Consider the following 14616-nt stretch of genomic DNA (forward strand, 5'->3'; position numbering starts at 1 on the left):
CAAAATTCGAGGAAAACAAAGATGGTTACTGCAGAAAAAATTGTGAAAGTGTTTTTGAAAAACTTAGAAAATTTAGTTTTTTTTCATCTTCGTATAAAATTATAAAATTAAAAATACAGCTAAGAATTGTTGTAATTCGAACAGCGAATATAATATAATTGAACAGCGAAGATAAACGAATGAAAACGTAAAATGGGATCCTTCTTTCATCAGCATTGAATCGTTTAACATCCAATTATTGACTCGTTTACTTCAAATTACAATAGACTTTAAAAAATTTGTACACGAAGAAAATTTTGTTTTATTAATATTTAAAAGCCGATCAAAGAAAGTTACTAAATATGTATAAGAGACGCATTCAGACTTGTTACTATGTGAACATTATCAGAAAAAACAAAAACGTAAAAGGAATAAGTGCTTCAGGATTTCAAGAAGCCATTCATAGCACGTAACTGCCTGACCTCGATCTATTTGATCTGTGTGCAAATCATTTTAATACTTTTTAATGAGTTATTTATAAGAAATGTTTAGAGATAAAATCATATATTAAGTCAGCTCTAATTTTAATCCAATTCCATTTTTTCTTTAGAGATCCCATCATTCTCACTATGAGGCCAGGTTTCGGAAGATTTTTCATTTCTTCTTTAAACAGAAGTAATTCTTCTAACGAAACTCCTAAATCTTGAATTTTAATGTACTTAAAATTAACACCGTATAACTTAGAAATTTCGCCACGTAAGCGTAGTATGTCTAGTTTTTGGTGATTTAATAAGGCATCGGTTTTATGTTGCATCTTTTTAATCATTTCACCAAAACCATGGCAAAACTCATTGGATATCTTGATGAGCTCTCTTTGGAGAGCAAGACGTTTATCTAAACAGATTGTCAGTATAAGTTTAAACAATCTTGATAATATAAGTTATATATGTGTAATTATAAAATACCTAAGGTTGTTGCAATTCTTTTTCTTCTCATTAGTTCTTTAACGTATCTTATGCCATCATAAATTGACCCAATCAAAATAAATGCCGCAAAGACGACCCCGGATGTAATTGAAGCCAGTTCATATATCGGTGCTCGATAATTGATATAAACTGAATCATCTTTCTTTTTCGTTTTTGGTATCGTTGAGGAATTCAAAGCTTTCTAAAAAAGAAATAAGAAATCGACAGAGATTTTAATATTTTGAGAGAAATAAAACACTTTTTTAAAAAACAAAATCAGAAAAAAAACTTCGTGTCAAAACAACGATAACACAATATCGCGATATAAAATTTTTTTACTATTTTCTCCGGTGAATCAAAGATAGAATATTTCTTTAAAAAACCAATATGTTGACTCGCGCACGTGTAAAGCAACTGATACTCGCCAAAAAGAGACATCCCAAATATATTTTCTGTCATAAATATTTTCTCTATGTTGGTTTTTGTGAGATTGTTAGAATAAAAGTTCATGACGTTTTTGTCAACCAGAGCGTATTTAACATTTTTAGAAAGCAATGCATTAAACAGTTCGCCATAGGTTAAATAGCTTTCATCTATGAAGGTTGAAGAAATAAAAATAAAAGCACGCGCCTCTTTCATCTCATCTCCTCCCCCTCCCGCTCGCTAGCTCTCTCTCTCCATATAATATTAGAATTAAATATTGAAATTTACTTGTTTCAAAACTAACGATTTTTTTAGCAGCATATAGATATTCCGGTGTTTTTTTAACGGTTATTACCTAAAACATGAAAATATATAGAGAATTTAATATATATACACAAAAAAGTAGATTAGATAGAAAGAAAACAAAATAAAAAAGAAAGAATATTGCTGGAACTCGAACCTTTTCGGAGGGATAAACATGGCGCATTTTGGATATTTGAAAAACTATCAGGGAGGAACTTAAGTGCGACACCACTACTGCCGTAAAAATGAATGCAAGTGACATCCATAACAAAGCATATAAGCGAGCACGACAATCTATTGGAGCTCTTCCTCTAAAAACAAATAAAAAGATACCAAAAGTCAAAAATGGATAAACATAAGATCAATTTCTCCTTTAACAGTTAAAACTTTTACCCAACAGTGGTGCTGATCATTATAGCTGAATAAAAACCTCCAAAGATTCCTTTTATCCAGCAACAATGATGACCCTGAAATCCTATCTCAGCTGGCTCCTAAAAAAAAATTTCATTTTTTTAAAATAGAAATGCAAAAAAAAAAAAAAAAAAAAAAAAAAAAAAAAAAAAAAACTAAAATGAAGGCACATCATACTTACTAACAAAAAATATATTCCACCAATCAAAGCATTAATGACGGCATATAAACCAAAAATAGGCAATGCATGAAGTATAACATTAACAAGCTCTCTTTCATGCTGAGAAATCTTTTCTGATTCATTTGTTGGCAACACTAACAACACTGAATCTTCGCCTGAAAGTATCGGAAGAAATTTGCTATAAGCATTTTGTATGTTGGGACTTATTCGTGGCACGAGTATTTGACTTTCAGAATAAGATGATACATCTGAAAAAGTCATGTTTGTTAACTCATTGAACACAAGAGAGATATTTTTTGCAAATGATCTGCAAAACTTAGAGCATGACAAAATTGCGTCTTCTGCTACTCCAATAAGAAGACCATTAGGTCGGGAAGCAGTTGATGATGGAGATTGAACATAAGGTGGGAAAATAAGGTAATCAAAATAAATGGTATCTGTAGACACATGACAAGTTTCTAAAAAGAAATTAAAAAAAAAAAATCTTTAAGCTCGCAGTATACTTTGTAAAATTATGTCAAAAATATGCAGTAAACAATATACAGAAAAGCTATAATGTAAAATAGTTATTGCCAGGGGCGGATTAAAGGGGGGGCAACCGGGGCACTAGCCCGGGGCCCCCACAAAAGGGGGGCACCACAAATTATGAAAAAAAAATTCAATGACATGCCTTAAATAAGGGTAACGATAAACATAGATGTATATTTTTAAAAATAGATACAAATTTTTACAAAGTTGAACAAAATACATGTTTATATCATTATATGTTTCATGTCTATTGATTGTTTTTATTTGTCCATACATTGCTTTAGCATTACCCCCAATTTATATGATGGTCAAACCTTATGTGGAGTTACTTTAGATTTTAACACATTACATTACAATACAATTTTAGTACCGGTAAACAGTACTAAACCCTAGCTATGCTTGCTTGAAAATCTTTCTCGAGGGCCCCCACAAACTTCAGTGCCCCAGGGCCATACAATTGTTTAATCCGGTCCTGGTTATTGCTATCTGCACATTATGCAAATTACAAATTAAGAATATCCTATTGTTTAACTTGTAATAACAACTCAGTAAACAACACACCAAACTTTACCCAATTTGATTTTTTGCCAACACCTGAATTTGTTTGTCCTGCAATTTGTAACCTGTATGTTGAATAAAGTTCAAGTTTTGTCAGCAAAAATGAATTTGTATAACTAATCGTCAGGTTTTCTATAGGAGAGTCAGCAAATATCTCTCCACTACAAAGCTTTTGGTACCAAATTATATAGCCAAGTTGAGCACCATTCCATAAGGAGTCAGGAATATGAGTCCAGGAAATAAATGAAGAGTTAGGAGATTCAAAACTTGTTGCAACAATATTTGGAGGCGAAACAGAAGGAACTAAATTTTAAGTTTTAAAAAAGTAAAATAATTTTAAGAACTTATTTTATAATTTTTTTTTTCAGTAAAGTTTTCAAAAACTAAAATTTAATTTTTTTTTAATATAAGACAAAAACATTTAGTAAGTGCTTAATGAGTTTACAACTTTTACCATGTCTTTCATCATTAGCTTTTATTATTATAAATCATTTAAACTGTGATTGATAATATGTTCATATAGTTATCAAAGTAATTGAATTATGAAAAGTAGCACGTTAATGCAAAAGTGAATTTAGATAACATAAAATAAAGCACTAACCAGACTCTAACGTTTGACATTCTATGGAGGTAGTTTCAATACCAACTCCTAATGATGTATTGGCTGTTAAAAAAAATTGATATACATTATGAGGTTCAAGAAGAAAAACATCACCACTCTCCAAATATGGATATCTTGAAGAGTAATACATCTGACCATCAGGAACTTTAGCATAATGAATTGTGTATGAAGAACGAATTCCTTGAAGTAAGGACATAGGAGCATGCTTCCAACCTATTTTAATAGTTGCTTCAGTAGCAGACAGACAGCAAAGACATTGTGCTGATGCTAAGGGAGCTAAAAAAAAATATGTAATAAAATTGTCAAAAATGCTAGATATGCACAAAATAACATTTTGCACGATAAATCAAGAAATTAATACCAGTAATTGTTAGCCTAGTTATCTTGAAGAATGTAATTGAAAAGTTTAATTGAATGAACTGCAAAGTATGTTAACCATATTAGTAACTTACTCTTTTCTGGGGTTTTTATTTGAATGGTCTCACTGACAGCTCCAGAATATTTATTAAAAGCTGCTACAGAAATATTGTAATCAGCATATCCATACAAATTGTCAAATATAAAAAAAGTGATGTTTCCAAGTGCTGTATATGTACGGCTAAAAAAAATCCAAACAATATTTTAGATCATACATGATGTGTTATTAAAAAGCTGTTAATTGAACAAAATGTAGCAATCAAACAGCAATAGTTCTTACTTATCAAAAACATCACTCAAATAGTTGCACAATGAAGATAAGCGCCTCTTCCTTTTTCTATCATTTGACAATTTTTGATTATTTTGAATGATAAGTTTTGTATAAATTCTGTATCCATACAGAGTTTTTGGCAAGTGTTGTGGTGGAGTCCAGCTAAGATATATTGTTTGATTACCAGGTTGAACATTGAATTTAATTTCAGTAGGTGGATTAGATATAACTAAAAAACAATTTAACTTAAAAAAAAACATTCAGTTTAAAGAAGTTTAAAGAAATTTTAAGATATGCATAGTTTCAATTCAAATAATGTGGTGTCAGAAAATTCATATCAGGTACATAGAGAATGTATGTACCTGATATATCATCTATCAGAAATAAAAAGATGGTAAGAAGAGTGTCCCCCGTATGAAGCTGGGTGAAAACTCTTCCTTTAAAAAAAAAGCCCTAAAAATCTACTTTGCATTAACCTTTCTGATCAGTTGAGATTTTGAAAGGATTTGAAAGACTACCAATGCCATTTTCATTTACGCATGCCATAGTTACAGTGTAATTTGATGACTCATCAAGATTAGAAACTGTGTAATTATACAGACCATATCTAAAAAAAAACTTTAATCAAAAATTCTTTTAAATATTCAATATTATATTTAATGGGTTAATTTCTATTCTGTTTCAAGAAGAGTTGTGTATATTTGAGAAAAAAAAAGAAAGCCACAGCATAAATTAGCATAAACTAACATAAATTAACCAATAAAAAATCAAAGTACATTTCTAATTATATTAATTATTTAAGTACAATTCTAATTAAATCTCCTGAAACAAAGCAATTAAACAGAAAATGTTTTAAATTACTTTAATTTATTTTAGAAACCCTTTAATTTCTTTAGTTTCTAAATAGGGTTAAAAGATAAATAAGCTTGTAAAAGGAGTGTGTAGCTTAAGAATAAAAATCAAGAAAAAAGGAATAAAAAAAGGAAGAGCATTAACAAATAAGGAGGAAAAAAAGTGCAACTTTATGAAATTGATAAATTAAATTCCAAAAATTCAATGAAAAAGTATTAAACATTTTTTTAAAAAAGCTAGACTGTAAATTTGATAAATTTTCTGCACAAATAAAATGTGAGATCTTTACAAAATGTTAAATTTAGGTACATACATTATATCCTCAGAGAAGACAACTTCATCATTTTCATTGACAACTTTTATTTGAAACTTTTTAGAATTTCCTAACCAATCTGTTGGATAAATATCCGTCCACTCAAAAAAAATAGTTGAAGAATCAATGTAATGGCCATTTGTAATGTTTGGAGCACTTGCTAAATGTTAATTAATTGTATTTCAAAAATAAAATAAGAACCATTTTAGAGATTAAATATATTTTTAGAGTGACTATGGCCACACATACCATAATGGATACATACCCGGAGATGGCTTATACACTGGTGTTGTTGTGATGGATTGTATTACAGAGGTTGTTCCTGATGTATCTATACTCTCCACACCTTGAATGAAAATATACAGTTTAAGAGCAGTTCAAGAAGAGTTCAAAAGCAGTGAGAGAAATCTGAAACGAACTCAGAAAAATAACAAAACGTATTTTCGGATGTTGCAATAAAGCTGCAGAGATTTTAAAATCAAGTCTATCTAGATTTTAAAATAAAAAGTCTGTCTCAATGAGTGATGAAAATGATATCTTACAAAGTTCTGTTTTTTAACAAACAAAAGAGGGAGAAATTACTTGCAAACAAAGGAGAAATACTATAACAAAAAAAAGGAGAAACTACTATAACAAACAAAAGGAGAAAACTATAACAAACAAAAGGAAAAATTACTATAACAAACAAAAGGAGAAATTACTATAACAAACAAAAGAGGGAGAAATTACTAATTACCATTCCTTGCACAAGTCAACAACAAAACAGCAATTAAAAAAAACTTCTTCATCTGGCTGTTGAAAAACATGTTTATCAAAAATTTGAACTTAGTAAACTCTGAGCTGTTTCAAACTTCAATCAACTACAAAACTTTTACAGAGACTTTTATTGAATGCAATTACTATCAACACATGTCTAAAATAAATAAATAATATATGTGTATAGAAATGTATTTCATGCAGATAAAAATATTTGATTTTAATGTATGAGCAAAATTAAACGAAAAAAACAAAAAAACCAAAAAACAAAAAAACAACTACAAAACCATTAATTTCTAAAATAAAATACAGTATAATTATAATAATTATACAGTATATAATTATAATTATTAATAATTATACAGTATAATCATACATAAGTATAATTTTTGAAGATGTTTATAAATCTTTAACTGATGTACCCTTTGCTTATCCTTTCAAAATTGTTATAAATTCATAGCTTTTTTTTACACATTTGATCTTGCTTTCTAATTTCTTTTTTTTTTTTGCTTTTTATTTGTATCTGAGCAGGTTGTATGTATTCTACATAAAACACATTCACATCTGTAGCTCTAATAGATAAGAGTGATAAAACAACTAAAAACAGGCAAAGGGCATAGCATATAAGTTATCAAGAATTTTTCTGGAAAAATGCTTTTTTTTTTTTTTTTTACCAATTCAGCTACAAATAGTAAAAAAAGTTTGTAAAAGAAAATTAAAACCAACATCCCCTACATATAGTGAATTAAGAAATGTACAAATATGGTTAACAGGACTAGTTTTCTATCTGCAGTTGCTATTATTTCTTACCACGGTAATACCTAGGTAATTTGTATTTTACATATTTCCCTGGTTACTTTTTTCAAACTACTTGGGTAATTTTGAAAATTTCATTTTTGCTAAAACTTACTCTTGTCATTCAAATTATTTTGCCGCAAACAATGTCTATTAGCAGAAGAATTCCCTTTGCACACAAAAAATAAAAGAAATTTCATCTAAATTACTTTCTAAAATCAAATTTAATTTAAATTGGCCATTTTTTGAATATTTATTTGTTTATTAACAAATCAAACAAAATTGACTTTGAAAATTTCAGTCCTCAATAAAAGTCTTCAGTCCCCCAGTCATGTGATTTTTTTAGATATTTGAAACCTTTACAAACCAAAACAGAAAACCTAAATTTCATATATCTGTTAGCTAACTAGTGGATTGGCCTGTGGCCTGAAAGCTTCTTTGAATACTGTAATTGTAAGTTTACATTTTTTTAAAAAAAATAAACATAGTTTTTTAATTATGATTGTTTAAATTGGAACTTAATAGAAATATTTCATTTCTGTTAAATTTCATGAACCATTTAAAATATTTGCAAATGTTTAATATAAATATTTTCATGAGTACAATTTAAGTTGTTTTTTTTTAAAAAAAAAATCAACAATGCTTTTGACTTTGATTGCTAGGAATTAGTCAAAACAAATATCTGTTAGATAATACATAGGTATGTTATTAAATTCTTACCAATTTAGATGTTACAATCTTAAAGATACGATATATTTGATTAAATGCCAGATATTTCCTACTCCTCGTACTAGGTCAAACTTCAAAGCTCCAATGCTCATGAAGAAGCTGTCTGATTATCATGTCCAGAGAGTGTTTTTCATAGATACCAAATACATAATTCTGAAAAAAGTTATAATTCAATGAGCCTCTAATATAAAAAAGATTACATTGTACAAAATAATTATAAACAAATAATATTCTGTGAGTGAACTTGTGAAATTTAACAACCTGATTTTTTCTATTTATGTCAGTTGATTGTTAGTTCTAGATTTTAGCTTATTGAATGTTTTTTCTTAGTTTAACACCTTTTCTTTAACAACAAAAAAATCTTTGAGCAATCTATATACTAAGTATCAAAAAACCATTTTTACTTACCTTTTTTTAACTTGTAAAAGGTTTAGCAAATTATGAACTAGCAAGACTTGTTACAGGCAACTTTTTTAGGTAAACTGTCATAATTGTTTCAATAAATCGTTTTTTCTTAACTTAAAATAAAAATCTTACCTAAAAATCCAAATTTCTACAACATGATAAAGATTGAATGCTTCTAGGTGCATTGAAAAATTCTTGTCAAACAGCGATCAGAGGTTCTTACAAATTCATGAAACGGCAAGATTGTACAAAGTTACAAGCTCTTTACAGGTCCTTTCAGATTAATAATCTAACTATGTAAGTGATATCTAACAAAAGATCCAAATTTCCTGGTTCTACTTTGTAAAACTACAGTTTTCTATATTTAAATTTAGATTAATCTGTGTAAGATAATAGGAAAAACTTTGTCTGACAATGGTTTTTGTAGTACATCTTATTTGAACTCAAAAAGAAGCATGATCAGATGATAGAAACTATTTATTCCTGCTCGACAGCTACAAAGCTGTAAGTAGCAAATAAAACGTTAGTCTTTCTATTTAAAGTTACTCAGAATCCCAATCATATTTTTTATGGTTATCTTTTCTTACAAGAGTCTCTTCTCTGTAAACTTGTTTGACTGCTTGTGTTATGTTAAATTCTTTCGATATCGTTAGTTTTTGATTTCCCATATTATAAGATTCGTATATCGTACAGTAAGTCCGTAATCCGAAAAGAATGGCATAACCCCCCCCCCCCCCCAAAAAAAAAAAAAAAAAAAAAAAGAAGGCATTTGTAAGAAACAAGTAAATTATTTCCTTATATCAACAGAAGCCGATAATTAATTTTTTAATGATTCACCAATTTTTTATCTCGTGCAAAAAATGCTCAATTTGACGTTGCTCTTTTTTATATGGGTAAAAACACTTCAAAATTTAACTTGAAGGCATTCGTTTAAGATATTTAGTAACTATAAACAATATTTTTGACACTGCATTTTGATTTTACCTTAGATCTTGGAAAAAATTGCCCAAAATCGATTTTTTTAAAATTTATTTGTGAAATCAGTTTAGTTAAAAAAAACCTTTGAGACTTAAAAAACAAAAAATGGTTTGACGGTCACACTGACTGAATTAAACGTTAAAAATTAAAAGCTGAGTACATATAAAAAATGATAATTTATCGCTTACACCCATCATAAAAAGATTATATTTAGTCTATCATTCAAGAGTAAGGAATTACTATTGATAATTTACTAGAGGCTCTTTACATGAGTTTAGTAGGTTGGAGGATCGAGACCATGAAACTATTTATAAACCAGGACTAAAAAATTTCAAGAAAATTCAATCAATATTTAAATGTAAATTCAAATCTATATACTGAAAAATTCAAGAAACTTCTCAAGACTTCTGGAACATGAGCGAACCTGACGGTAAAAGAAATAATAGTTAACAGAAAAGACGTTACATCAGGTCCAAGTAAAAAGACAAGGGCTGGGAAGATCTAGGTGAATTGCAAAAAATCTTAGGCAGTAATATATCAATTGAATTCAAACCAACTCAAAAATAGTTTACTCACTTATAGTTGACTTGCCCAATTCGCTAAAGCATTAAGATTAGTTTCAATGAGATTTGTTGCTGTTTGGTGAAAAAATAAAATTTCAGTCATAGGAAAACTATCAAATTAACGAGAGAAACAAACGTACTTAGATCGGTATTCGATGTAAGCAAAGGTTGACAGTGACTGCTTTTGCTTCAAGTTTTAATTTAACACATGCTGCATAAAAAAAAAATTGGTGATTTCAAAAGCCGAACCCGAACTGTACAACTGAAGGGGAAAAATAAATATTCGAGACCTTATTGCCATCTTTTAGAAAAACAAGGCTTGATCAAAGACAGATTGGGAGGATGAAATGCTTAGTAACAAACTCTCAATCACGCAATTTAGTTATTGTTCTATAAAATTTAGACGCCAGCTTTGCCAAAGATACAACCTTCAATATCTGCTTGCGACGATAAATTTTGGCCTCAAAATAATGATTTGGATGCCATTGCAGTTAATGAAAATTGTGATTTACGCTTCCGAACTCCCAACGCCACAATAAACGGCCATGTTTACCTTGGAATACTTCAAGAAAAACATGAAATATTTATGAACATCACCAATATCAACATAATTCAACATGATGGAGCCCCCTGATTCAAGGTTTAAGCTTGTATGCAGTTACTTCATAAGAATGGGATTGAGGTCGTGAGCCCTTGGCTTGGTAAGTCATATAACTCAATCCCATTGAAAACTGTTACAGTTATCTTAAAAATGAATTCCAGAAACTCATCTACCAATAATCTCCAAGAAAATTAAAAGTAGGCATAAATTCAACATATTACTCTGAATATTTGAGGAAGCCGATTCACTTAATGAATTTTTATAGAGCCTAAAGTTTCCCAGTCCGAAGGCTATAGGACTTGACAACAGCGTTTTTATCGGCAAATTTACATTCATCGTAAAACGACAAAAATCGCAATTCGTGATTTCCGGTGGCTAAACGGTAAAAAAGTAAAAAACAGAAAAAATGTTTTATTCAACTCTTAAAACCCTAAAGTTGGTGGACTAAAAACATAAAAGTCAAAAATATAGTTTTTACAGAAGAAACGAAAAAAGCTAAATAAAAGACAAGTTAATAATTGAAGAATGAAACATGCAAGAAAATCTTTAATGTTTTGTAGATTTACAGACGAAATTTGTTTAATGTGCTTAAATATAGTTGTCGATTGACAGAAGTTATTTTTGTGGTATGGCAAAATCGAAAACTTGCTAATTGTGTCTTATGCCGGTGCCGAAAAATTTATAAACACTGCTGTACTATTGATCATTACAAGAATTGGATGAAATAGAAGATTGAATAAATTACTTTCATTTCCTCTGGTGTTCCAATAAATAAACAACAACGGCATTTGTGGCGCTACAAAATTTCAAATTCGATAGCTCGTAATAAATTTGGTTTACATTTTTTGTCATAATTGACAAAAAATGTAAACCAAATTTATTACTTCTATTCTTCAGCTTCCCAAAAAAGGTTTTAAGATTCTACTACCACAGCATACTTCATGGAAGATAGAAAATAAATTTTCCAAAAAAGACTTTATACAGTCTCCTTAATTCATTCTACAAAAAAAAAGTTTGAATCACTCAAACATAAACAGACCATTAAAAAAATGCAATAAATTGGCTGGTAAAACTTCATTCTGGTTAGGTTTATCTTACGTTTTGACGTTTCATTAACGTGATGTTTCTTACTATTGTTTTATTATCGTGATGTTTTTTTTTATCGTTTCATTATCGTGTTTTTTGACTTCCCACTCAACCTTTCTGCCCCAGAGAAACTCTCTAGAGGATTGATACCTAGTACATACATAGAGGATCAAAAAAGTACTAAACCCTAAATCAACCATTGGCATTCGAGAGAGAAAACTCTATATAAAGTTTTTGCAATTAATTTGCAGTTAATATGCAATTAGTACGAAATAATGAACTTGGGAATTTTTATGATTCCAAAGTAGATTTTCCTTCATAAACATATTGTATTACGGCATAATAAATAAAGAATCGGAAAATTCCTATAACTAAAGCAAAAGAAAATTCTAAGTTCAAATTTTTCACTCTTCCAAAAAGTTGATGAAGAACTCTGCACAGTGAGGATAACCTGGAAATTTTTAAATCTTTGCCAGAGGAGTTGAAACTCGTTATGAAGAACTTCTGTTCTTTGCTCACTGAAGATACCAAAAGAGCATCTCGTTCTGTTGATGAATTGCAGTGTGAAAAAACTTCGTGAACTTTTAGTGTTATTGATGGTTTGTTAAGATTAACGTAGGACTCCTCGACGCTTTGGATTTTTTCAGAGCAGAATTCTTTAAGCTCTACTCCAAAGCAAGTCTACATCAGCATTGAACATTTGCAGAGTGTCAATAAAGCCAATACCTTGGAATGCAGGTTCTCTTACAGCAAGCTGGAAATCTTGTTTAACTGATTGTCTGACAGCTCAAGGACACCAAGTGTTTAATTGATGAGTCAGCATTTATCAACATTTAAAGAAAATACTTTTATAATGATTATTAACGTATTTTGATAAAATTCAATGGAAATCATTATTGCTTTTTGATCTTTTAAAATTTTTTTTGGAGTTAAAACGTCGAAAATGCTTTCTTTAATGTTTTAATTTTCAAAAAGTTGAGTATATAAATTGAAACATTAAAATGTTTCAATTTATATAGGGGGAACATGGGGCAAGATGACGAACATTTTGAAAAGCACTTATATCTTATTCAATAACTGTTTCAATAAGTAAAACTTTATCAAAAAGTGGAAAAAAAATTATTATGCGTCACATATGTATAAAAAAAAAACCCATATAAAAATTAAAAATAGCCTGGAAAAAACTCATTAACCAAAGTTACCTCAAATTATCATCTTGCCCGTATGCGGGGTAAGATGGCGACTTTAAAAAAAGTAAATTCCGTTATACTATTACCTTCTCAAATAACACGATATCATAAATTTTTTAAACAGTTAAACTATATATTTATATAGGGCTGCAAAAAACAGTCTACTAATCAGTTCATAATGAATTCCAACACAACAAAATAAAGCAAATGTCAAACAAAATGTTTTAATGCATAATAAAGCAATTTAATAATGACTTAGCTACACAAAAGTTATTAGAGTACAGGTTTATGGTAAAACATGTACTTCGGCGAAACGACAAACGAGTCATCTTGCCCCGTTCATCTTGCCCCTAGGCTATTTAATCTTTAAAATGACTCAGAACTCTACATAAATAAGTTATCATAACTTAATACTACTTGTATGGCTTCTAAATTGAACAAACTGAATGAGAAATTCTTGCTTACCTTTGGCTGATGATCTAATGATGAAATAAATCAAATACAAGTGGATAATTTTTTTTTCCTTAACACAGGAAAAACCTTTTTAATAATTATCTTTGATTCCGAAAATAATATTTATAAAGAAAGCATAAATAAATCTAGTAGATGTAATCTACTTCCCTCTTAGCTACAGTCAGATTTCATATTTAGTTGAGTTTTGAAGATAAAATATGTTTTCATCTTGCCCCATTCGTCATCTTACCCCATGTTCCCCTACTTACATAATTATACAATTTATGTGATTAAATTTAATCAAACCGGAAAAAGAAACCCAATAATATACTATTTTTTGTAGATACAAAGTTTAACAATAATTCAATAGCAATAAATTTTATTTAATATTTAGTGAGTGGTAATTGTTTTTATATTACAGTCAATGCCAAGAAAAATTGTCAAGACTTTTTGTGTGGTTTAATTTAAATCTAACTCCATGGGATTTAAGGGTCTGCGTCTCGGAATCGTTTTCTCGAAATGATCCGGGAAAAAAATAACGAGACAAAGGAAATAATTATCCCGGAATAAAGTTATAAATCGGGACATAAATTTTTTCTCGGAATTTAAAAACTGTGTCCCGGATAATTACGAAACGTTACGAGACAGATCAATTATATTAACTAGATATCTAACTCGAAGCTTTCGCAGTGAAGAGAATTTTTTGCCAGCCAGAAATGACGCACAGTGATTCAAAACAACAACGAAAATGGTACTAAACCCCTCACAATTTTTTGATAAATATAGTACCCTTTTTTAAGTAATATTAAATTAGAATGATCATTTATTTAAAAAGTAAAATCAGTATTTTAATAAAACTTATATTTTACATTTTTATGGTTAAAAGAAATTAAAAAATTTAATATTACTTTCAAAGAAATCTAAAAAATGAGAGATTTTTATTTAGTAAAAATGGAGAACTTTTAATCTAAATTAAAGTCTATATTTACTATGAAGATAATCTTATAACTTTATATATTTTTTGATGAAATACAAATGTCAATGAACCCATAAAAACCTTGTCTTCCGCCATTTTTTAACAGTGGTTTATTATATCAAAATAAATGAAAATGGCGGAAAACAAGGTTTTTATGGACTAATTGACATTTGTATTTCTTGAATTTGAGTTTTTTACTTGTATGACTTGTTTCAACATATCAAATATAGTTTCAAGAAACATATTTTTGTCATCATATGC

General features: G+C 29.1%; 1 protein-coding gene across 4 annotated transcripts; it reads right to left on the reverse strand.

The window, feature by feature from the left end:
* Positions 1-71: 71 nt before the first annotated feature.
* LOC145189955 (uncharacterized) lies at positions 72-9198 on the reverse strand. 4 transcript variants are annotated; one of them, XR_016453305.1, is made up of 17 exons: positions 8641-9195; positions 8095-8256; positions 6560-6736; positions 6089-6169; positions 5824-5983; positions 5135-5265; positions 4668-4887; positions 4423-4568; positions 3950-4246; positions 3362-3651; positions 2263-2720; positions 2064-2161; positions 1828-1981; positions 1656-1722; positions 1284-1537; positions 945-1146; positions 72-873 (listed from the first exon to the last, which is right to left on the reverse strand). XR_016453305.1 is itself a non-coding variant. In XM_090090244.1 (17 exons), the coding sequence occupies exons 3-17, from the start codon at positions 6627-6629 to the stop codon at positions 515-517; spliced, it is 2997 nt and encodes a 998-aa protein (XP_089946370.1). In that variant the 5' UTR covers positions 6630-6736; positions 8095-8256; positions 8641-9198; the 3' UTR covers positions 72-514. The 4 variants fall into 4 exon arrangements, 2 of the variants coding, with proteins under 2 accessions (XP_089946370.1, XP_089946371.1); XM_090090244.1 differs by having other exon boundaries at positions 3352-3651; positions 8641-9198; XM_090090245.1 differs by having other exon boundaries at positions 3352-3651; positions 6073-6169.
* Positions 9199-14616: the final 5418 nt, after the last annotated feature.

The sequence above is a fragment of the Hydra viridissima genome, unplaced genomic scaffold, assembly GCF_058129835.1.
Source record: "Hydra viridissima isolate aposymbiotic clone 2 unplaced genomic scaffold, HvirCarnegie_v1 scaffold_6, whole genome shotgun sequence".
Classification (NCBI taxonomy): domain Eukaryota; kingdom Metazoa; phylum Cnidaria; class Hydrozoa; order Anthoathecata; family Hydridae; genus Hydra; species Hydra viridissima.

What these genes read in the sequence shown, in the direction of transcription:
- LOC145189955 (XM_090090244.1), bottom strand. Translation starts at nt 6,629, where the DNA reads ATGTTTTTCAACAGCCAGATGAAGAAGTTTTTTTTAATTGCTGTTTTG. An exon ending in AATCTCAACTGATCAGAAAG is followed by an intron (nt 4,888 to 5,134) that starts GTTAATGCAAAG and finishes ATTGTTTTTTAG; the next exon opens with TTATATCTAATCCACCTACT. An exon ending in ATGTTTATCCCTCCGAAAAG is followed by an intron (nt 1,723 to 1,827) that starts GTTCGAGTTCCA and finishes TTCATGTTTTAG; the next exon opens with GTAATAACCGTTAAAAAAAC.